The 25,327-nt window shown below is 41.9% G+C and overlaps 1 protein-coding gene and 1 non-coding gene across 2 annotated transcripts; both read right to left on the bottom strand.

Moving 5' to 3' along the window:
* Positions 1–4,789: 4,789 nt before the first annotated feature.
* Positions 4,790–22,195, bottom strand: LOC132404252 (basic phospholipase A2-like). The gene is made up of 4 exons (XM_059988373.1): positions 22,091–22,195; positions 17,519–17,678; positions 7,474–7,598; positions 4,790–5,871 (listed from the first exon to the last, which is right to left on the bottom strand). Exons 1-4 carry the CDS (start codon positions 22,122–22,124, stop codon positions 5,753–5,755), a joined length of 438 nt encoding a protein of 145 aa, XP_059844356.1. The 5' UTR covers positions 22,125–22,195; the 3' UTR covers positions 4,790–5,752.
* Positions 12,827–12,929, bottom strand: LOC132404326 (U6 spliceosomal RNA). Its single transcript, XR_009515496.1, has one exon. It is a non-coding gene; the product is annotated as a U6 spliceosomal RNA (small nuclear RNA).
* Positions 22,196–25,327: the final 3,132 nt, after the last annotated feature.

The following is a 25,327-nucleotide window of genomic DNA, read 5'->3' on the forward strand; positions in this document are numbered from 1 at the left end:
TGTTTCCACTGACTCTGTCGAGAAGTGGTATTCATTTAGTAATAAGTATTGTTTCCAGCCACAATGTTGGAGTTAACTTTCAGTTTGAGGGCTTTAATTAATGGTCCTGCTGGCCTGGCATTTATTGTTTTTCTTTACCTTTAAATCCTGTAACAGTTCTTAAGTGAACTGGCAGCCTGGTTCAGCATCTCTTGCTCTCTCCACTGGGGTCACATCCGGACATTCTAACAGCAAGTCTCAACCATGAAAATCAACCCAGCGGAGAGAGGACAGCTGACCTTGTCCAGGTAGGAGAGAAGTTACAGGCCATCGAATCTGTATTGGGAGAAGTGACTGAAACAAATCGACATATAATTTCAATTCAACAAGCCCACTCCCAGGGAGAGGAGCCCCGATGGGTCAGATTTCCCTGCAATTGGCTTCCCTTAGTTGTATAATGCTCACAGCTCCTTGTCACGGGGGTCTTGGACTCATGAACTTCAGGCACTTATCAACTCTGATGCAGCTAGGAATCTCAGGCTCAAAGATGAGGCGTTCCGACTCAGAAATCAAGGCATGTATACAGTATACAGCCTCGAGATTCAGCTTCTGCAGACAGCCACGAAGCACATTTCTTTCCCATTCTGAACAACTGTTGATCTAAATGACAACTGAACTTCTTGACATGTCTTCAAGCTTTTATGCGTTGAGTTGCTGCCGCAAGGTCAGCATTAATGAGCAGGTGTATTTGTGTACTTAACAAAGTGCTCTCTGATACACTACCTTAAGATTTAGTTCCTTGCTGGTATTTCATTCTTCAATACCAATACAAACATGCAGAAAAGAATGAATAGACCCAGCATTGTATACGGAGTAGGGATTTGTAGACCATCCAATGTGGGAACGTTCATTATGGTTAGGCTACTGGACAGGAACTGACTGTAACATCCCATTGTCCTGTGCACAGTCTTGAGACCACAATCACGGGAGAACTCTACTGACTGTCGATGGAGTAGCAGTGTTTTTATAGCCACTCCTACTCTATTCAATTTACTGTTTCCAACTTGTTTTGAAAACTTAATTTTAAACACAATATTGTTTTATGATGAGGGGTTCCAAAGCTACTGAAAAAGAAGGGGACCCTCCTATAACTTTGGAATCTATTATGGAGGCACTTCGGAGCATAAAAATGAACTTTTGGAGGAGTTCCAGCAGAAATTGCAGCAACTCAGCACCGAATTTAAACTAATGGGTGTAAAATTGGATTCTATTCAAAAAGCTTTAAGTGAACATGATAAGCAGATAAAAGGGAATGAAGACACTTTGATGATGTTGGATGTGAAGATTGATGACCTGGAAAAGATCTGTGATAAACAGTCAAAGTTTAATGAAAAATTAAGACAGAAGATTATCAACTTAGAAAATAGAAGCAGAAAAAATAATTTACTAATTCTGCATTTTAAAGAGTTAATGGAAGGCAATCAGCCTTCAGAATTTTTTGCAAACCTTTTGGCTAATTTATTTTTGAATATTTTTAGATCTCCACCTAAAATAGATCGAGTACCAGTACCGAGACCTTCTCCAGAAGAATGACCCCATTCAGTGATAATCTGTCTTCATGACTTTCAAACAAAGGAACTTTTAATTCGTAAATATTGTCGGAAAGGTATGATTGATTATGAAGGCCAGAAGATCAGAATTGTGGAGGATTTTTTACCCAAGGTGTTGAATGAACGCTTCAAGTTTAAAAAGGTTATGTCCAAATTGTATAATAAAGGGCTTAAACCCTCTCTTCATTATCCCACTCATTTTGAAAAATGGCTCTCAGAAATGGTTCCGTTTGACTGAAGAGGTACAGGGTTTTTTAATTTCCAAATCAGTATCAGAAGTTTAACTGTTCAATAATTCCCTACATAAATCTATGTTGCGTCTGCCTGATGGATCCTGTTTTCAAAATCAGCAATCTAACTGTTCATTACATCCTCTTATGAATAATTTTGTTTTTACTTTTGGTATACCTTCATATCTAATTTTTTTGTACTTTTATTTCTTTGCTTAGAAAATTAAGGATGTAACATTGGTAAGTTTTCATTGAGTTAATACTTTCCAAATTAATATGTTCTGAAGTTTCTTAGTTCATTTTAATATTTTATACTATATTTCTTCATGAGGTTTTTTCAATAAATTTAATTTTGCTGTCTTTTGTTGTGTCTTGTTGGAATGCAGTCAGCCTTGAAAATTTTTTGGAGCTCAGCCAGTAGATTGTTTGGGAGGGTAATGTGGGTAGATTTAGCTGGCAACTGCCCTTTGGTCGACTTTCTCTCTTTGGGTGGAGGGTGGGGGGTGGATTTCTTCTTTTCTAGCAACTGTTAGCTTCATTTGTTGCTTAGTTACTGTATCGTAAAGCTCATTGTTTGGATTTAATATATATTCCTGTTGTTTTTATTCTAACTTCCCTTTAAGTAATATTTAATATGGATCATGCTATTAATTTATTTCATTTTATTGTGAAAGGATTAAACCATCCTGTGAAACGTAAGAAGATATTTAATTATATTAAGAAACTGAATGCCTCAATTATATTTTTACAAGAAACACATATTCGTAAATGTGATAATTCACGTCTTTTTAGCCATTGGAAGCGCTTGTCTTTTCATTCCTCCTTTCAGGCTAAGGCCAGAGGAGTTTCAATTCTGACAGAGAATTCAGTTTCTTTCCTTCAACATAATGTAGCATCTGATACTAATGGGCGCTTTGTTATCGTCTCAGGGAAATTAGATAATAAATTAATGGTTTTGTTAATTTGTATGCCCCGAATATCGATGATCCAGGTTTTTTTGAATACTTTTTTTTCATTTTTACCAGATTTGTCTGTATTCTCTGGTTTTAGGAGGAGACTTCAACTGTACCTTTCTTAAACCAAAATGGCAAAAAGCAAAGAACCATTAACTTATATGGGAAAATTTTTCGTAAAAGTGAAAATCCTCTTTGTAATGCAAAAACAGGTTACTAATGTAGGTCTTTTGTAAAAGCAAAGTGATGTAAAGCGAGCATTCGTAAAGCAGGAGGCACCTGTATTCATGTGTATTCATGTATGGTTGACTTGAACTGAATTAAGCTTTACCAGCCTCTTCACCTGTCTTCACTGGGAGACCCTTTTGGAGATTGGTAATGTAAAATGTGTCGTCCAGTTCACTGACTTACTGGAGAGACTGATAACGGGGTGCTGTGTGGTCTCGATTATAGTAAGGACTAGGCCTCATGCCCTGGGCTTGCCTGCTACAGCAGTCCAGGAGGGAAGACACCAGAAGTGGTGTGGTGCAGCATTCAAGATGGATTGGGGGCTGGCTCCTCCTCCTGTTGGTGCTGCCCTCCAGTGTTCGCACAGTGGAAGGCAAGCTTGATTGTGTAAATGCATGCGGACTGCTGAGATCTGCTTGTTCTTTCCGACAGCACCCGTGCACAATCAATTTACATGACATACCACTCAGGGACTGAGTGGCCTATATCTATTTTTTTGTCTGACTCTATGTTTACTGCTGTCTTATACAGATATGTTCTATATGTGCCCTCTGCTATGTATGACTGTTGATAATGTGTTTGCACCTTGGCCCTGGAGGTACGCTGTATCATTTGGCTGTATTCATGAATGGTCGAGTGATTATTAAATTTGAGGCTGAACTTGAAGTTTGTGTCATCTGCTAGGCTTACCAAAATACAACGCATCACACGTATCTATGATAAATTCCATCTGTTATTCCTTGGTCCACTATCCCATTTGATCTCAGATAGTTGCAATCTGGGCCAACCTTTTCCATTCTTTCATTCTCCACTATACCATCAGTTTTGGTGTCATTTGCAAACTTAGTATTCTCATGGAAACTGTATTCTCATTCTAATCATTAATATAGACTATAAACAACTGGGCTCCCAGCACTTCAACCTGTGGCACAAGCTCCCAATCTAATTAGCAACTTTCAACTCTCTGCCGCTGACTCTATTAGCAAGTCAATGTTGTAACAATTTGGCATATGATGCTGATGCTGAATTTCATGTGATCTACACTTTTGGACCAGCCAACTATGCAGGTCGGTGTCAAAAGCCTCGGTCTATTGAAATGTATTGATAGAATGGATGTTTTCTATAGTGGACAAGTCTAGGACCAGAGGACACATCTCAGAATAGAAGGACATCCCTTTCAAACAGAGATAAGGAGATGCTGCCTGCCCTGCTGAGATCCTCCAGCTTTTTGTGTGTGTTGCTTTGGAATTCCAGCATCTGTGGATTTTCTTGTGTTAGAGATAAGAAGGAAATTCCTTAGCCAGTAATTGATGAATCTGTGTAATTCATTGCCATAGATAGTTGTGGAGCCCAAAACATTAGGTGCATTTGAAACAGAGGTTGTTAGGTTCTTGATTAGTAAAGGCATTCTAGGTTATAGGAAAAAGGCTGGCAAATGGGGTCAAGAGAGATTATAAATCAGCCATGATGGAATGGCAGAGCAGTCTCAATGGGCCAAATGGACTAATTCTGTTCCTATGTCTTATGATCTAAAGTCTCTGTAGACAACATCTACCACCATGCCCTTATCAATCTACTGGTTACTTGAAAGAAGCTCAGTCAGATTCATAAAACATCATTTCCCTGGCAGAAGCAGAATGGGTCTAGAGGGAAAATGAATCAGCCATGATCAAATGGCGGAGAAGATCCTATGGGCTGATGCCCTAATTCTGCTCCAAAGCCTTGTGGTGATAGTGGTGTGACACAAGTGAGATACAAGAAACATGACACCGAGCATGTTTTAATGCTCTTAAATCAGGTTTATTGGCTTATAGAAGAGAGACAACCGCCACCTTAGTGTTACCAACGTCATTGAAATCAAACTTTGAGTATAATCAAATTTAGGTTTAGAAGTGCAGCAGTGATTAGAAACAGAACTGTGAGGAACTAACTTTAAAAAAATATATATTTATTTATTAAATTTTAGAAAATTACAAAGAATAAATGTGATGATAAAAAAAGTGAGAAAAATAATATTGACCCTCCCCCCTCCCCTTAACCCTTATCTAAAGAAAGGAAAAACAGAGAGAAAGATTGCCTGGATATCAGAGGATCCCCACATGCTCCATGGAGTTCAAAATAATTTAAATATTTATTTTTACTTTCCCCAATTACTTTATAATTTTATCTTCAAAGGACCTATGTGTGAGGAACTAACTATAATTATTACATGCTGTGGGCTATCCGATGGTTTGAATCACTTGGGACTGAATGGATCTTAGCTCAGATTCCACAGAGGAGGAAAGTGTGGGCAGAGGGAATAAACACCGTCCCAAAAGGATTTAAAGAAAGGATGGATGGAGGGAAGGTTTTAAAGAAAGGATGAGCTGGGGGATGAACAATACCCCAACAGGATTTACACCTGGCTGTTTAATATGATTCCCAAGTGCTGCAGCATTAATATTTTGAAGAGGATCTGGGGAAAATGGACATGGATAACCCCATTTTATTTTCTAAAGTGATGGGTAGAAATTCACAGAACATGCTTTCACTGGGAGGAAGATTGAAATGATGAAGGGTTTTAGCTTCCCCAGTGGCACAGATAACGTTAGACTGTGAGAACAGGAAATGTTAATGGGATTATTGATTACATTAACATAGTAAATATGGAGTTCAAGGATGTTTAGAGATCCTGGAAATAACATGTTTGACACACTTTGAAAGGACAGTGCTTGTCGAGGGAATTTACATGCACACGGACACGTTGGAGCTTCTATTTGCAGCGGGATTGATCCATGAATTGGTTCTCAGGATTGTACTTTGCCTTTTTGAAGCACATGGCTGCCTGGCGATCACATTCGCAGATAAACTTTTTACAAGTACTACTTCCACCTGGAATGAAAGACAGGGTGGATAATCAATATACGGCTCACGAATTGTGAAGGAATAGAAGAACGAAAACATATCCTTTGATATTTTAGCACCCATCTAATTTGCGTGTGATTTTTCCTAAACTTTACATCAATACTCTCTCAGCTGTTTATAATATTAATTGTAATTTATGTTTTTTATTTCCTTAATAGATTGTAGAAGATAAACCCAGAGCTTGAGACACAGTGGAGCAAGTTCTTAGAGTCAAACATTTACACCTTCTGATGTTTAATATATTTTCTGATGGAAAGTGTTAGCAGCAGGGCTATCAGGGGGCACCAACTCCTCAATAACCTATCTACTGATGCTCAGTTCAGAGTTTCCAGCAAAGTGCCAGTGATTTCCACAGTGAAGACTGGTGCAAAATATTTATTCAATTCTTCCGCCATTCCCTTGTCCCCTATTTCTACCTCTCCACTGTCGTTTTCCAGCAATCAGTTATCAACTCTCTCCTCTCTTTTATACTTAATGTACCTGAAGAAACTTTAAAGTACATGCAGATAAGATGATTTTATATAACTTCAATATAACATCTCAACTACTGTACTCAATATTTTGATTTATGAAGGCCGGTTTACAAAAAAAAATCTCCTTATGACCCTATCTAGTGTACTTGTGACACAACCTGTGTAATTCAAGTCATCACCCAAATAATAATGTCATCAAGTTCCTTGATACAGATAACAGTGGACCCAGCACCACTCCCTGAGGCACACCACTGGTCACAGGACTCCAATCCGAAAAATAACCATTGAGACTCTTATGGATGTAGCAAAATGGAGGGTTATGTGCAGGAGCAAAGGATTAGATTGATCATATATATGTTTCTGTAGGCTGCCACAACATCATGGGCTGAAGGGCTCACACTGTGCTGTCACTATGTTCTACGTTTTATAATTGACCAAAATTGAATTTAGATGCATTAACCAGCTGTTACCAGAGTAGGTCAGAAGATAAGCGTCCAGAGAGAAGTGATTGACTTCTTGTTGCTCTAAGCCTTTTCACTATGTACAAGGCACAAACCAGGAATGGGATACCCTCCAGTGCCTGGATGAGTGCAGCACCCAAACACTGAAGAGAGCTGTCATCATTTGGGACAAAGGAACTAATTTCTGCATGGATGGCAAGCAAAACAAAGTTTTTTTTTTAACTATACCCCGGTTCAAGTGACAATAATAAGACAAATGAACTGATCTCTACCATTATCCACCATCAGCATTCTGTGCTGTTGTATAATTCAGCAGCCAGTGTATCTCAGCTAAATCTCCCAGACCAATAACCTTCACCATCTAGAGGGACAGAGATCAGCATCACATACAGGTCTCTGCAAGTCTCACACCATCCCGACATGGGACATTACCAACTCCTCCATCATCACTGAGCCTGAATGCTGGAGCTTCACCACAAGAGCATTGTGGGAGAACCGTCACCAGGGCGACTCCAGTGGTTCAAGATGGCAGCTCACCAGCACCTTCACAAAGGCAATGAGGGATGGACAAAAGATGCTGACCATGGAACTGAGGATAAAAGTAAGGCAATGAGGCACTCTCTGATCATACTGACCATCACATTCAATTTTCCCCTTTGAGCAGGTGTAGCAGTATGTAATCACTTTGGGTGAACTGAAACCAGTGCACTGGTGCTTTGTCTCCGCATCACCGTAACAGTTGTCATGGGTCTGGCAGCACCTGTAAAATCACAGATAATGTTTAGTAGAAAACTCAGCCTATATTCCAGACAATCAGAATCAGAATCAGCTTTAATATCACTGACATATGTCATTCAATTTCTTGTTTTGTTGCAGCAGTATGCGCAATCCACAAAATATAATACAAATTATATATTAAAAAGTGATACATTGAGTTAGAGTGATTTTTGGGTTGAGGACTTACACATTTAGCAATTGACTTTGGATGCAGTCTTCACATCTGAAAATACATTGTGGATTTAATTTGGAGTGCAGCTCTGAACAATGGGTTCCCGAAAGCTGTGATTCCCAGTCCAGGCAATGCTGATTAAAATTTATGTGGATGTCTGTGGTGTGGATGTGAATCAGGAGGTGTGAAGGTTGTATGCAGTTTCAATGAAAGCATTGTCCATACATTGTAAATATGGAGTTGTCCTTTGATGCTTGGCACATAAAATATGGAGCCCCACGTTGGGCTAGCACAGTGGTCTCCAACCACCGGACCACGGACTGGTACCGGGCCACAAAGCACATGCTACCGGGCCATGGGGAAATGATATGATTTGGCAATTTGAAATGATATGAGTCAGCTGCACCTTTCCTCATTCCCTGTCACACCCACTGTTGAGCTTGAACGTACGTGAGGGCATCAGTCGCCTAATTGCAGTGATACCCTTGCACCAGGAATCACTGGTTGCCCACAGGCGGCCGGTGAGAAGTGCTGTTGCTACTGGCCTGGAGCGCGGACAGATGGGCGCCGCCTCTAAATCTGTTTAGCAGACCGAATGTTTGTGGGGAACCCGGTGCTAAAATATTTGCAGACGACTTAATTCGGGTTCAGAGTTTCGTAAGTAGCAGAGCAGTGACCTCACTGCGATCTATTGAAAGTCATCCCTCGAGTCAAACTTTTGTTGGCCGATAGATCCTACAAGAGGGGTAGGAGGCGCACCCTGTCGCACTCCTCGCTCGGTCGGTCGCTCTCTCTGGACTGCGACCGCCGTGGCCCCAGCACAGGGACCTCCGGCCCTGACCTTGTCCTCTCACCCGACCCACGACCAGCCACACCTGGCCAAGGCGTCTGGCAGCGGGTGGGCGGGAGGCTGGAGTTCAGGCCCGGAGGCTGTCTAATGAGGTAATGAATCCCTCAGAACTTCCTCGGTACCTTGAGTCCAAGCACCCTGCACATAAAGACAAACCCGCTGAGTTTTTTGAGCGGAAGAAGTGTGAGCAAGCGGGACAGAAGCAAGTGCTGAGAGCACGAAAACTAAATTGCGGAATAGACAATAGACTGGACATAAGGAGCCCCCTTTGAATATCGCTGTATTCTGGTCGAGATTAACATCCCCCCCGTCGGCCGGTCCACAGGAATATTGTCAATATTAATCCAGTCTGTGGTACAAAACATGTCGCTGACCCCTGGGCTAGCAGAGCTTTCGACCAAGAACATCTCCATATGATGCCTGCTGCACCTTGTTTTGTCGCATAAAGAAGCTGCTCGGTATCTGCCAGGGATTTTCTCCAGTGACTTCATTCACGCAAGAACACATGGCTCAAAAGAGAGCAAAAGTAGTGAGGTAGTGTTCATGGGTTCATTGTCCGTTCAGAAATGTGGTGGGGAGGGGAACAGCTGTTCTTGACACTTATAAATAGCTTCCATTGCCACACACTTTCCATGCAGTGTAACGAGTCAGGAGGTGGTCTGAACTGAGCCAGCCTGAGCAGGTTTGTATTAACATTGAACCTGGGGAGCTGGTTAGGAGCCTAACTATGGGATGTGGCTGCTGGGAACCGGGAAGTGTGGGGCTCAGACAGGAGCGTCGAGAAGATTTCCTTGAAGTCATGTGGGCACAACACACGGGAGAAGTGACCAGCGTTTACTTTTCCTGTACAGACAGGCAGGCGCTGCAAACCGAACATTACCCTCTGTACCGTCACTGGGTTACACTGAAGTCAACTGCGTCCCAGTACTGGCAAATATCATTACCCCCCACACCACCCCCACCCTCAGCAGGGACACCTTCAGCCCCAGCTGCACCAGTCTGTGATCTGTCTATCGTGATCACTGCAGGACAGAAGGCATATCCTGATCACAGCTCACATCTCAGAAACCACCACTGGAGAGGCTCCAGCAATGTACCTTGTTCAGAACATGATGCAACAAATTCCCCAACAAAGACCACATCACAGACCCAGTGGAACAGATTTCTGTCCTGAAAGGGACACCAAGCAGGAAAGGAATACATTGTCATGTTCTTCAACAACTCAAATCAACATCTCTGAGGATCTAATCTGGTCCCAACATATCGATGCAGTTATAAAGAAGGCAAGGCAGTGACTATACTTCATTAGGAGTTTGAAGAGATTTGGTTGTCGCCTAAAACACTGGAAAACGTCTATAGATGTACTGTGGAGAGCATTCTGAAAGGCTGCATCATTGACTAGCATGAGGGAGGGGGTGTGGTGTGGTGGCTTCTGCATGGGATTGAAAGACGCTACAGAAAGTTGTAAAATCAGTCAGCTCCATCTGTCGTATCCAAGAGATCATCAAGCAGCTGTGCCTCAGAAAGGCGATGTCCAATATTAAGGACCCCCATCACCCAGGACATGCCCTCTTCTCATTGTTACCACCAGGAAGGAGCTGCAGAAGGCACACACTCAGTGACCGCGGAACAGCCATCCAATTCCTAAATGGACCCATGAACACTACTTCATTTTTTATATATTATCTCAGTTTTGCACTACTTTTAATAGAAACATATATATGATTGCTAAAAACATAAAAACATTGATAAACATATATATATGTGTGTGCGTGCACCCTGAAGTCCTGGTGGAGTCATCAGGGCGCCGTCATGACAAGCTTTTTGCACCAATCTTTTTGGTGATTGCTCATCGTATGGCGTGTCTTGGGCATCTGAAATCTGGCAGAACCCGTCCCTCTCCAGGTTTTTTTTACAAGGTCGAGTTGCTAGCTTGACACTCAACCTGGACACGGATGGAGAGTGTGCAAGGGAGCTGGTCGGATTCGAACTTGCGACTTCTCACCCCAAAGTCCAGCACTGATGCCACTACGCCACCAGTTATTTGTTTTTTTCTTTCTATATGATCAAGTATGGCATTGAATTGCTGCTGCTGTTAACAAATTTCACGACATACACTGGTGGTAATAAACCTGATTCTGATTCTGGAATCACTGGGATCTGTTTTGGGGTAGGGATGAATTGTACAAAAGGGACGGGTTGCACCTTAGTAGGTGGGGGACCAGCATTCTGGCAGACAGGTTTGCCACTGCAACACGGATGTGTTTAAAATAAGTAGTGGTGGGGGGAGGGGATGAACTGGAAATATAAGGATGGAGTTAAAGGGAAAGTGAAAATAAGAAAAGTTAAAAAGGACAACAGAATCAATGGAGTTGAAAGCTCAAGAAGAGATCATACAGTATGGCCAAGTGAAATAGGAATTGATATGAAAGGAGAGGGGAGTACCGAATTAAAAGTATTTTATATGAATGCACGAAGTGTAAGGAATAAAGTAGATGAGCTTGAGGCTGAGTTGGAAATTGGCAAGTACGATGTTGTGGGAATAACAGAGACATGGCTTCAAGCGGATAGGGCCTGGGAAATGAATATTCAAGGATATACATCTTATTGAAAGGACAGACTGAGTGGCAGAGGGGGTGGGGTGGCTCTGTTGGTGAGGAATGATATTCAGTTCCTTGCGAGGGGGGGACATAGAATCTGGGGATGTAGAGTCAGTATTGATAGAAGTGAGAAATTCTAAGGGTAGGAGGACCCTAATGGGAGTTATCTACAGGCCCCCAAACAGCAGTCTGGATGTAGGGTGTAAGTTGAATGAAGAGTTAAATTTGGCATGTTGCAAAGGTAATGATACAGTTGTCATGGGGGATTTCAACATGCAGGTAGACTGGGAGAATCAGAATGGTACTGGACCCCAAGAAAGGGAGTTTGTGGAGTGCCTCCGAGATGGATTCTTAGAACAGCTGGTACTGGAGCCTACCAGGGAGAAGGCAATTCTAGATTTAGTGTTGTGCAATGAACCGGATTTGATCAGGGACCTCGAGGTAAAGGAACCATTAGGAGGTAGTGACCATAATATGATATGTTTTAACCTACAATTTGAGAAGGAGAAGGGAAAATCAGATGTGTCAGTATTACAGTTGAACTAAGGGAACTATGGAGCTATGAGGGAGGAGCTGGCCAAAGTTCAATGGAACAATACCCTAGCAGGGAAGACAGTGGCACAAAAATGGTTGGTATTTCTGGGAATAATGCAGAAGGTGCAGGATTGGTTCATTCCAAAGAGGAAGAAAGATCCTAAGGGGAGTAAGGGGCAGCCATGGCTGACGAGGGAAGTAAAGGGCAGTGTAAAACTGAAAGTGCAGAAGTATAACATAGCAAAGATGAGCGGGAAACTGGAGGACTGAGAAGCATTTAAAGAGCAACAGAAGATAACAAAAAAGGCAATACATCAAGAAAAAATGAGGTACGAAGGTAAACTAGCCATGAATATAAAGGAGGATAGTAAAAGCTTCTTTAGGTATGTGAATAGCAAAAAAATAGTTAAGACCAAAATTGGGCCATTGAAGACAGAAATGGGTGAATTTATTTTTCTTAAAAAAATATTTATTTATTTATTTATATTTTTAAATTTTTTTTAATGCATTTCCTACAACACCACAGATAAGAAAAAAACCCCAAACCAAAATAAAAAAATTAATACAGTGTGAAAATAAACATACAATAATAATATAATACAAAAAAGATAATTGAGAAAGCACCCAAATTGAAGTCTCAAGGGATATGGTGAGAGGGCAGGTATATGGGGTTGACTGGGATCTGTGATCATGTAAAGTTAGAATCCTCCCCAAGCCCCACAGCAAAAAAAAACTCTAGACCAACCACAGCACAATATAGAGAATATAAATCAGGACAATCAAACCCCCAAAACTGTAAATAGGCTTGAAACCAGAAGATAATAATGCCTACTACCAAAAAAAAGAGCTGAAAGTAAGGGACTGAAAAAATCCTTAATTAAGAGAAAGGTTATGAAAGTACTCATTAAAAGGTCCCCAGATCTTATGAAACTTTATATCCGAATTAAGAATTGAATAATGAATTTTTTCAAGGTCTAAACAGGACATAATATCATTAAGCCATTGAGCATGTGTGGAAGGGGCAACATCTCTCCATCTATTTTTTTTTATTACAAAAAAATATGGAACGCTTCACGAATTTGCGTGTCATCCTTGCGCAGGGGCCATGCTAATCTTCTCTGTATCGTTCCAATTTTAGTATATGTGCTGCCGAAGCAATCTAAGGAGGATTAAACGTCTAGCCAGGAGAGAAGCGAAAGATAATTTTCGACACTTAGTCGAACTCAAACGTATATCTGTCTCACCCAAAAAACCAAACAGAGCAGTTAAAGGGTTAGGTTCTAAGTGGTGATTCAGAATACAGGATAAAGTTATAAAAACATCGTTCCAAAATTTCTCTAAACCAGGACAGGATGAATACATATGAATATGAGAAGCCTCACCCCTCTTGCATTTATCACAAAGAGGACAAATATTAGGGTAAAATCGAGATAATTTAGATTTAGACATATGGGCTCTATGATCAATCTTAAACTGTAAAAGGCAATGGCGAGCACAAAGAGAGGTTGAATTAACCGATTTGAGAATCAAGTCCCAAATCTCATCAGATAAAGAGATATTTAAATCATGCTCCCAAGCCATTCTAATTTTATCCACAGGGGCACGCCGTAAGAATGCTAATTTATCACGAATAAATGATATTAAACCTTTACCCAGTGGATTAATAGAAAGAAATAAATCCATAACATTTTTCTCGGGCATTTCAGGGAAGTTAGGAATTAAAGGATTAATAAAGTGTCTAATTTAGAGATATCTAAAAAAATGGGCATTAGGCAGATTGAACTTAGCAGAGAGCTGTTGAAAAGATGCGAAGCGATTATCAATAAAAAGATCTTCAAAATGTCTAATACCCTTCCTATACCAATCATAGAATGTTGAATCATACATAGTAGGTAAAAAGAGGTGATTATGTAAGATAGGACTAGAAAGGGAAAAACCATAAAAACCATAAAATTTCCTAAACTGAGCCCATATTTGCAAAGTGTGTCTAACAAGAGGATTAACAATTAGTCTAGACAAACTAGTAGGGAGTACAGAGCCAAGAAGTGCAGAAATAGATAAATCTTTAGTGGAACTCAACTGCATTGCCACCCAATTAGGGCACTCAGGTTGGCTATGAAAAAAAGACCAAAAAGTAGTACAACGTATGTTAGCTGCCCAATAATATAAACGAAAGTTAGGTAAGGCCATGCCACCCTCCTTTTTTAGATTTTTGAAGATAAACTTTATTAATTCTAGAACGCTTATTCTTCCACAGATATGACAAAATAATAGAGTCTAAGAAATCAAAAAAGATTTTAGGAATAAAAATTGGGATTGATTGAAATAAATATAAAAATTTAGGGAGAACATACTTTTTAACAACATTAATCGATCTACCAAGGACATATATAGAGGTGACCATTGTGACAAACTCTGTTTTGTAGTATATAAAAGATTGGCAAAATTTTCACGAAAAAGATCTTTAAACTTCCTTGTAACTGTAATCCCAAGATAAGTAAATTGATTAAGAACTACTTTAAAAGGGAGGTCAGGAAATGCTAATTCTTGTGCTTCTTTATTAATTGGGAAAAGTTCACTCTTATGTAAATTAAGTTTATAGCCAGAAAACTGGCTAAACTGATCAAGAAGTGAAAACATTGGAGGTAAGGATGTGGACGGATTTGAAAGAAAAGGTAATAAGTCATCAGCATAAAGAGAAACTTTATGCTCAACAACCCCCCTCCAGATCCTGGTCAGTTCAGGTCAGCTTTGGAATACTATTGCCAGAGGTTCTATAGCCAAATCAAAGAGAAAGGGACTTAAAGGGCATCCTTGACGGGTGCCACGTTTGAGGTTAAATAACTGGGATTGTTGAAAATTAGTCAAAACAAAGGCAGTGGGACACAGATACAGCAATTTGATCCAAGAGATAAAACTTTGACCAAAGTCAAATTTTTCTAAAACTGCAAAGAGGTAGTTCCATTCTATACGATCAAATGCTTTCTCCGCATCGAGGCAAATAACGCATTCAGGAATCCCAGTTGAAGGTGAATATAAAATGTTAAATAAACGCCGAATATTAAAAAAAGGAAGACGGTTTTTAATAAAACCAGTTTGATCATCAGAAATAATAGAGGGAATAACTGTTTCTAATCTATGAGCCAAAACTTTGGCCAAGATTTTACCATCAACATTAAGCAAAGATATCGGCCTGTACGAGGAACATCCTGTTGGGTCTTTACCCTTTTTTAATAAAAGAATAATAGATGCCTCATTAAAAGAGGGTGGCAATTTACCATAATTAAATGAGTCAGATAGTACTGAGAGTAACTGAGGAGAAAGAAGTGAAGAAAATGATTTATAAAATTCTGTGGGGAACCCATCAGGTCCAGGAGATTTTCCTGAAGACAATGTAGAAATTGCAAAAGATATTTCTTCTGATGATATAGGCTCATTAAGTTTGGCTTTAAAATCACATGAAAGCAAAGGAATATTCAGATTATTTAAGAAAAGATCAACTGAAATATTCTCATTCAGAGATTCAGAGGAATAAAGCTGAGAGTAAAAATTTTAAAATACGTCATTGATTTCTAAGTGATCCGATGTAAAATCCCCATTTTCCTTCCGGATCTTTGTAATATGTTGTTAGTGAATTTATTATGGGGAACAAGGAAATGGCAGATGACTTGAACAGATACTTTGGATCTGTCTTCAGTAGGGAAGACACAAACAATCTCCCAGATGTAATGGTGGCCAAAGGAACTAGGGTAAAGGATGAACTGAAGGAAATTTATATTAGGCAAGAAACAGTGTTGGATAGACTGTTGAGTCTGAAGGCTGATAAGTCCCCGGGACCTGATAGTCTGCATCCCAGGGTACTTAAAGAGGTGGCTCTAGAAATTGTGGCTGCATTGGTAATCATTTTCCAATGTTCTATAGTTCCTGCTGATTGGAGGGTGGCTAATGTTGTCCCACTTTTCAAGAAAGGAGGGAGAGAGAAAACAGGGAATTATAGACCAGTTAGCCTGACGTCAGTGGTGGGAAAGATGCTGGAGTCAATTATAAAACAGGAAATTACGACACATTTGGATAGCAGTAGAAGGATCAGTCCGAGTCAGCATGGATTTATGAAGGGAAAATCATGCTTGATTAATCTTCTGGAGTTTTTTGAGGATGTAACTATGAAAATGGAGAAGGGAGAGCCAGTGGATGTAGTGTACCTGGACTTCTAGAAAGCTTTTGATAAAGTCCCACATAGGAGATTAGTGGGCAAAATTAGGGCACATGGTATTGGGGGCAGAGTACTGACATGGATTGCAAATTGGCTGGCTGACAGGAAACAAAGAGTAACGATTAACGGGTCCCTTTCTGAATGGCAGGCCGTGACCAATGGGGTACCGCAAGGTTTGGTGCTGGTTTACAATATACATTAATGATTTAGATGAAGGGATTAAAAGTAACATTAGTAAATTTTACAATATACATTAATGATTTAGATGAAGGGATTAAAAGTAACATTAGTAAATTTGCTGATGACACAAAGCTGGGTGGCAGTGTGAAATGTCAGGAGGATGTTATGAGAATGCAGGGTGACCTGGACAGGTTGGGTGAGTGGGCAAATGTATGGCAGATGCAGTTTAATGTGGATAAATGTGAGGTTATCCACTTTGGTGGCAAGAACAGGAAGGCAGATTACTATCTAAATGGAGTCAAGTTAGGAAAAGAGGAAGTACAACGAGATCTAGGTGTTCTTGTACATCAGTCAATGAAAGCAAGCATGCAGGTACAGCAGGCAGTGAAGAAAGCTAATGGCATGCTGGCTTTTATAACAAGAGGAATTGAGTATAGGAGTAAAGAGGTCCTTCTGCAGCTGTACAGGGCCCTGGTGAGACCCCACCTGGAGTATTGTGTGCAGTTTTGGTCTCCAAATTCGTGAAAGGACATTCTTGCTATTGAGGGAGTGCAGCAAAGGTTCACAAGGTTAATTCCTGGAGTGGTGGGACTGTCATATGTTGAAAGATTGGAGCAACTGGGCTTGTATACACTGGAATTTAGAAGGATGAGAGGGGATCTGATTGAAACATATAAGATTATTAAGGGATTGGACACACTGGAGGCAGGAAGCATGTTCCCGCTGATGGGTGAGTCCAGAACTAGAGGCCACAGTTTAAGAATAAGGGGTAGGCCATTTAGAACAGAGATGCGGAAAAACTTTTTCACCCAGAGAGTGGTGGATATGTGGAATGCTCTGCCCCAGAAGGCAGTGGAGGCCAAGTCTCTGGATGCATTCAAGAGAGAGTTAGATAGAGCTCTTATAGATAGAGGGATCAAGGGATATGGGGAGAGGGCAGGAACGGGGTACTGATTGTGTATGATCAGCCATGATCACAGTGAATGGCGGTGCTGGCTAGAAGGGCCGAATGGCCTACTCCTGCACCTACTGTCTATTGTCTATTGTCTATTATCGGTGTTCTGACAGCTACAACAAAATGCAAACTGTGAAATACGTCCCTAGCAATTGCCCTCTCCGATTATTTCCAGGACACACGGCCAGTATTCGTGTGGTCACGGCAGGCACCGTAATCTGGCTGCAAACCCCACGACCAATATCAGAAACATATTTCACATTGGCAGATTTAATGGGATATTTTAAAGCTTCACTGAAGATTTAGTCCTATTGCCTCTGACAATGATTGAGAACAGTTCTCTGTCCCTGGACTCCAGTGGATGGTAACTGGCTCTGTAGAGACCATCTGTCTACCTACCGGTCAAGCTCATCCACTGGTGTCCCAGATCCGCCAACTCCACAGTAGCAGCCGTAGTCACCGAATCTCAGTAGTGGGATGACGCCTGGCATGATGCATGAAATCATGTCACTGAATTGAACGAGGTCCCTCGACTCAATGAAAGCACTCTCAGCACCAGCTACATCAGGGGGGAGAGGAACAGACAAGCACAAATAGGTTAGAACATGAAGCAACCAACATGAAACGGGAACAGACAGGAGATTCTGTCGGCCTGATAGAGATACCCGCATGGTGTGTTGCCTCCCAGGTGCCAGGGTACGGGATGCCTTGGATCGGGTCCAGAATATTCTGAAGGGAGAGGGCAAGCAGCCAGCTGTCTTGGTACATGTTGGTACCAATGACATAGATAGGAAAAGGGACGAGGTCCTGAAGAGAGATTTCCGGGAGTTAGGAAGGAAGCTGAGAAGCAGGACCTCCAGGGTAGTAATCTCAGGTTTGCTACCTGTGCCACATGCTAGCGAGGGCAAGAATAGTAGGATCAGGCAGATGAATACATGGCTGAGAGACTTGGATCACTGGGATCTCTTCTGGGGGAAGTATGACCTGTTCAAAAAGGATGGGTTACACCTGAACCCAAAAGAGACCAATATCCTGGTGGGAATGTTTAACAGAGCTGTTAGGGAGGGTTTAAATTAATTTGGCTGTGGGATGGGAACTGGAATGATAGAGTGAGGGAGGGGGAAAACAGAAATAAATCTAAGATAGTGAGTAGTAAAGATGTCAGGAAGGACAGGAAGATGATGGGGCAAATTTGCAGCTATTGGGATGAGTTGCAGTGCAATCAAAGAAAAAATAACAAATACTGGACTTAAGTTGTTATACTTAAATGCACACAGCATAAAGAATAAGGTGGATGATCTTGTTGTACAGCTACAGGTTGGCAGGCATGATATTGTGGCCATCACTGAGACGTGGCTAAAGGATGCATGTCTCTGGGAGCTGAACGTCCAAGGATACACGGTGTATCGGAAGGATAGGCAGGTAGGCAGAGGGGGTGGCGTGGGTTTATTGGTAAGAAATGATATTAAATCATTAGAAAGAGGTGACATAGGATCAGAAGGTGCAGAATCTTTAAGGGTTGAACTAAGAAATCGCAGGGGTAAAAGGACACTGATGGCAGTTATATACAGGCCTCCAAACAGCTGCAGTGATGTGGACTACAAATTACAACAGGAAATAGAAAAGGCTTGCCGGAAGGGCAGTGTTATAATAATTGTAGGGGATTTTAACGTGTGAGTGGATTGGGAAAATCAGGTCAGTACTGGATCTCAAGAGAGAGTATTTGTAGAATGTCTACGAGATGGCTTTTTAGAACAGCTTGTTGTTGAGCCCACTAGGGGATCGGCTGTACTGGACTGGGTATTGTGTAACAAACCAGGGGTGATTAGAGAGATAGAGTTGAAGGAACCCTTAGGAGACAGCAATCACAACATGATTGAGTTCACTGTGAAAGTTGAGAAAGAGAAGCCGAAATCCGATGTGTCAGTATTTCAGTGGAGTAAAGGAAATTACAGTGGCATGGGAGAGGAACTGGCCAAGGTTGACTGGAAAGAGACACTAGCAGGAAGGACGGCAGAGCAGCAGTGGCTGGAGTTTATGCGAGAAGTGAGGAAGGTGCAAGACAGATATATTCCAAAAAAGAAGAAATTTTCCAATGGAAAAAAGGATGCAACCGTGGCTGACACGAGAAGTCAAACCCAAAGTAAAGGCAAAGGAGAGGGCATATAAGGAAGCAAAAATTAGTGGGAAGACAGAGGATTGGGAAGTTTTTAAAAGCTTACAAAAGGAAACTAAGATCATTAAGAGGGAAAAAGATGAACTATGAAAGGAAGCTAGCAAATAATATCAAAGAGGATACTAAAAGCTTTTTCAAGAATATAAAGAGTAAAAGACAGGTGTTACGTACCCCGTAACTGGGTCACTTACCAGCAAAGATAGAGAGGTCCATTGAAGTCTGATGGTACTATTTTTAACAGTATTTATTGATAAAAATACACAAAATAATATCAATGCAAACATACTGATAATATATATCATCAATACTAAATCTAAAGCGCGGGTCCAATAATAATCAATAAGAAATAGCTCGATCCTTATCTAGGGGATAATGTATTGTCCGATGGAAATATAAAAGTCACTTTAGTTTCTTCAAGCTGCAGCGTTTTGGTTTGAGAGAAAGACGGATTAAAACTTGCCCAGTCCTTTTATGATGTCAATCTTTCGAGAGTCGTTGGGAGTTGATTTCCCTGTTGTTAGCTAAAAACCGTTCCTCCGTGGTCAAGGCACACCGATTCCGGGGCAAATGGAAACGGACGCACGTGGCCTTCCCACTGGCCTTTGCTATTACGGGATTGCTAGCGTTTCTTCTGGTACGTCTGAGGGGCTGTTCCCACAGACACTCTTTTATCCTGACTCACTGAGTCTCAGATGTCAATCAGGTAGGGATGATGCAATCCCTCCACCAACCAGCCCACTTTGCCTGAGGGCTTCCACTAAGCACAGTATTTTAATACACAATTCCATCTCCAAGAGACAATGGCCGTTTCCCGTAGCTTTATATCGCTGGAGGAGTCAAGACATTCCAAACATCTCTCTCTCATTTCCTGGGTCTCCTGAACTGACTCAATAGTGATCTTGTGATTCTCACAAAGGAGGGGGCTACCTCGCACCCTTCGGCCCCTCAGAGCTGTGGTACATTCATAACACAGGGGAGAGTAGAAAGAGGACTGATAGAAAATGATGCTGGAGAAATTGTAATGGGAGATAAGGAGGTGGCGGAGGAACTGAATGAGTATTTTGCATCAGTCTTCACTGAGGAAGACATCAGGAGTATACCAAACACTCAAGGGTGTCAGGGAAGAGAAGTGTGTGCAGTCACAATTACGACAGAGAAAGTACTCAGGAAGCTGAATAGTTTGAGGGTAGATAAATCTCCCGGACCAGATGGAATGCACCCTTGTGTTCTGAAGGAAGTAGCAGTGGAGATTGCGGAGACATTAGCAATGATCTTTCAAAAGTCAATAGATTTTGGCCTGGTTTCGGAGGACTGGAAGATTGCAAATGTCACTCAGCTATTTAAGAAGGGGACAAGGAAGCAAAAAGTAAACTATAGACCTGTTAGCTTGACATCGGTGGTTGGGAAGTTGTTGGAGTCGATTGTCAAGGATGAGGTTACAGAGTACCTGGAGGCATATGACAAGATAGGCAGAACTCAGCATGGTTCCCTTAAAGGAAAATCTTGCCTGACAAACCTAGTGCAATTTTTTGAGGAAATTGCAAGTAGGCTAGACAAGGGAGATGGGGTGGATTTTGTGTATTTGGATTTTCAGAAGGCCTTTGACAAGGTGCCGCACATGAGGCTGCTAGACAAGATAAGAGCCCATTGAATTATGGGAAAGTTACATATGTGGATAGAACGTTGACTGATTGGCAAGAAACAGAGAGTGGGAATAAAGGGATCCCATTCTGGTTGGCTGCCGGTTACCAGTGGTGTTCCACAGGGGTCCATGTTGGGGCCGTATCTTTTTACGTTGTATATCAATGATTTGGATTATGGAATAGATGGCTTTGTAGCTAAGTTTGCTGATGATACAAAGATAGGTGGAGGGGCTGGTAGTGCTGAGGAAACAGAGAGTCTGCAGAGAGACTTGGATAGATTGGGGGAATGGTCAAAGAAGTGGAAATGAATTACAATGTCGGAAAGTGTACGATCATGCACTTTGGTAGAAGAAATAAACGGGCAGACTATAACTTAAATGGGGAGAAAATTCAAGGTTCTGAGATGCAACAGGACTTGGGAGTCCTCGTGCAGGATACCCTTAAGGTTAACCTCCAGGTTGAGTCGGTGGTGAAGAAGGCGAATGCAATGTTGGCATTCATTTCTAGAGGAATAGAATATAGGAGCAGGGATGTGATGCTGAGGCTCTATAAGGCACTGGTAAGACATCACTTGGAGTACTGTGTGCAGTTTTGGGTTTCTTATTTAAGAAAAGCTGTGCTGACATTGGAGAGGATTCACTAGAATGATTTCGGGAATGAGAGGGTTAACACATGAGGAACGTTTGACCGCTCTTGGACTGTACTCCTCGGAGTTTAGAAGAATGAGGGGGGACCTCATAGAAACATTTTGAATGTTGAAAGGCACGGACAGAGTGGATGTGGTAAAGTTGTTTCCCATGGTGGGTGAGTCTAGTATGAGAGGACATGACTTAAGGATTGAAGGGTGACCATTCAGAACAGAGATGCAAAGAAATTTTTTAAACCAGAGGGTGGTGAATCTGTGGAATTTGTTGCCACGGGCAGCAGTGGAGGTCAAGTCATTGGGTGTATTTAAGGCAGAGATTGATAGGTATCTGAGTAGTCAGGGCATCAAAGGTTATGGTGCGAAGGCGGGGGAATGGGACTAAAGGGGAGATTGGATCAGCTCATGATGAAATGGCAGAGCAGACTCGATGGGTCGAATGGCTGACTTCTGCTCCTTTGTCTTATGGTCTTCTGAAAGCAAGGCTCACTCGAGGAGAGACTCCTTACCTGAGAGCAGAAGGAGGACAAACAGCCCCAGCATTGTCGTTTGCTCTTCCCCGTCCTGGAAATCACACTTGTCCCAAAGCTCACTCCGTCCCTTTTATAATTAGTCTCGGTAAAGAGTGAGATTCAGTTCCTGTTGCACGTCATGACCACTGATAACATAGATAAGATAAAGACAAACAGTTCTGTTGATATAGCTGGTCTCCATTTGACTAGACTGGAGAGACGGAGCCAATCCTGCAGTTTCTGGGACTTCCATCTCAACAGCACAGGAGAGGACAAACGTCATCTTGACCCTGACACCATCCAAAGTCAAATAGCCACAGCACAGGGTGGGCTAGGAAGCCCAAGGGAGGGAGTGGATGTACTGCAGCCCTCAGACAGAGGAGAACACTGCAGGAGAGCTTCACAGTTACTGTAAATATGGCAAAGTAAACTTCATCAAAGATCTTTTATTAAGGGCCAACAACACTGATTTTATGTTCCAGTGTTTGAAATTGTCTACTAGATCACTGGCAGCAGTAACCATTGTTGTAAAGCCAATGCAGTTTATTACACAAAATTTCATTTGGGCTCAACACACACGAAAACCTTTCATTGAGTTTACTTAAACCACTCTTCACCAATTTGCAATCTCACCCAGAGCCCCACACCAGTCAGTAAAACCCCAAAGTGTATCACTTTAGCACAACCGGAAGAAATGTAAGGGGCTATCGTGTTTATAGCACCTTATCATTCAAGGGAGAATGAAGTGGGCTTGGTGAAGCTGCATTGGTTAAGTTACTGACAAGAAGATCTGCAGATGCTGGAAGTCCAAGCAACACACACAAAAAGTTGTTGTTTAATTTCACTGAAAAAAATTAAACAGTTTCTAGGTTCTTCTGTCGCCTGGCAAACCAATCACCATGGTTTTTGATTTTTGCTCCATTCTGTTTCTTTTAATTTGTGGTTATTTATATGAACCCACTAAAAACAAATGGACCTGAGTTTCAAAAGATCTTGGGTACTTTATGATAACTAGCCGACTGTTTTATGATCTGTCTCATAAAATGCAAATCTCTAGGTCCGCTTAAGTACAGGGGAATTAAAGTCTTATTTTGCATTTTGATTTACAACACATAGGAAAACACTCATGCAGGTCACGAGGTAACACGAGCAGAACTTATTTACTCAGAGAATGGTAGCTGTGTGGAACGAGCTTCCAGTAGAAGCGGTAGAGACAGGTTCGATTTTGTCATTAAAAATATTGGATAGATATATGGACAGGAAAGGAATGGAAGGTTATGGGCTGAGTGCAGGTAGGTGGGACTAGGTGAGAATGAACGTTTGGCACGGACTAGAAGGGCCAAAATGGCCTGTTTCCGTGCTGTAATTGTTATATGGTTACAAACCTGAAATACAGCTCTTCATCACAATGAGACTAAATGTGAACGGGGAGTCCCAATTCCAGCACCCCTTGGATGTCAGGGGTCATGCAGGGGTGAATGAGAGGGACCTCGTGATGATGTAATGGTTAAGTTACTGGATTCGTAACTTTGAAGCTGAGATTAAATGTCTAAGATTATATCTCACCATAGTAGCAGTTTATAAATAAGTTTGTGATCTAGACTTTTAGGGAAGGCAAAACAGCTTGTCATCAGTAATCATAATCATGCAAAATCCTGCAGATGCTGGAAATCAAAAGAAAGCAGCATCCATTATCAAGGGCCACCACCTTCCCGGCCATGCTCTCTTCTCGTTACTACCATCAGGCAGGAAGGACAGGAGCCTCAGGTCCCACACCACCAGGTTCAGGAACAGTTATTGCTCTTTAATCATCAGGTTCCTGAACAAGTGTGGATAACACACAGACAATGCTGGAGGAACTTGGTGGGTCAGGTCTGGCAGCATCAAAGGAAATGAGTAAACAGTCCTGGTTCAGGCCGAGACCCTTCTTCAGGACTGGAAAGGAAAGGGGAAGATGCCAGAATTAAAAGGTTGGGGAAGGGAAGAAAGGTGACAGGTGAAGCCAGGCAGGTGGGAAAGATAACGGGCTGGAGAGGAAGGAATCTGATAGGAGAGGAGAGTGGACCATGGGAGAAAGGGAAGGAAGAGGAGACCCGAGGGGAGGTGATAGGCAGCTGAGAAGAAATCAGGGGCCAGAGTGGGGAAAAGAGTGGAGGGGCAGGGAATTTTTTTTTACTGGAAGGAGAAATTGATATTCATGCGATTGAATTTTAAGAATTTTAACAAAGATGGAGGTATTGTTCTATGTAAGAACTGGAATTTGATTGTAAACAAGGTGGGACAGCGAAAACCTGATTGGATGAGGATTAAGCAATCAGGAGGGATGGATAACAGGGGTATATATACCACCAGAATAGATGTGCCAAGGCATCATCCCTGATGAAGATGGCAAAGATTGTCATCGAAACATCGGTTAAAATTGATACCCTCACCTGAATGGAAGCTCGAGAAGATTATATTTGTCATAAATTCCAGGAAAACACTCAATTCTTCTTCAAAGTTGATGAAATTGGTGAGCTCAGCACGGGTGAATGAAGCAGCACCAATGCAGTCGTCCATGAAGCTGAGGGACAGTTGGGGAGCATTGCCGGATAAGGCTTGGAACATGGACTGTTCACATAGCCATAGGCATAGCTGGGGCTACCTATGGCTACCTCTTGACCTATGAAAGTGAGGGGAGCCAAAGGAGAAATTGTTGAGGGAGAGGACCAATTCTGCCAGATGGAACAGGGTGGCGGTGGAGGGGAACACTGGTTGATTCTTTCATTGAGAAAGAAGCTGAGAGTTTTAAGGCGTTCCTTGATGGCTGATAGAAGTGTATAGGGCTTGGGCTGCCAAGATGAAAATGTGGTGGTCAGGTCCAGGGAACTGAAAATTACTGATGAGGTAGAGAGCATGAGAAGTGTTGTGGATGGACATGGGAAAGGGGCTGAACCAAGAGGGAAAAAATGGAGTCAAGGCTTAAGAACAAGAGTTCCGTGGGGCAGGAGCAGGCAGAGACAATGAGCCTTCCCGGACAGACAGGTTTGTGGACCTTGAGAAGGAGGTAGAAGCAAACAGTGTGAGGTAAGGGAACTATGGGCTTGGTGACAGTGGATGGGAGGGCTGCACTGAGGTCAGTGATGGGACTGGACACTGCTTTTTGATGCAGTGGAGTGGGGACCCAAGGGCAAGGTACGAGGTGCCTGAGAGTTGCTGCCTGCCCCCAGCCAGGTGGAGATCAGTCTGCTACAT

The sequence above is a fragment of the Hypanus sabinus genome, chromosome 13 (genome assembly GCF_030144855.1).
Source record: "Hypanus sabinus isolate sHypSab1 chromosome 13, sHypSab1.hap1, whole genome shotgun sequence".
NCBI classification, from domain to species: Eukaryota; Metazoa; Chordata; class Chondrichthyes; order Myliobatiformes; family Dasyatidae; genus Hypanus; species Hypanus sabinus.

Bases quoted from the DNA above. Each gene is read 5' to 3' on its own strand.
- LOC132404252 (XM_059988373.1), bottom strand. From the start codon at position 22,124: ATGCTGGGGCTGTTTGTCCTCCTTCTGCTCTCAG. The intron at 7,599-17,518 runs GTAGGTAGACAG...GTGATTTTACAG, and splicing joins CCAGTGGATGAGCTTGACCG to GTGCTGCCAGACCCATGACA. The intron at 5,872-7,473 runs GTCAGTATGATC...CTTTCATTCCAG, and splicing joins GGGGAAAATTGAATGTGATG to GTGGAAGTAGTACTTGTAAA.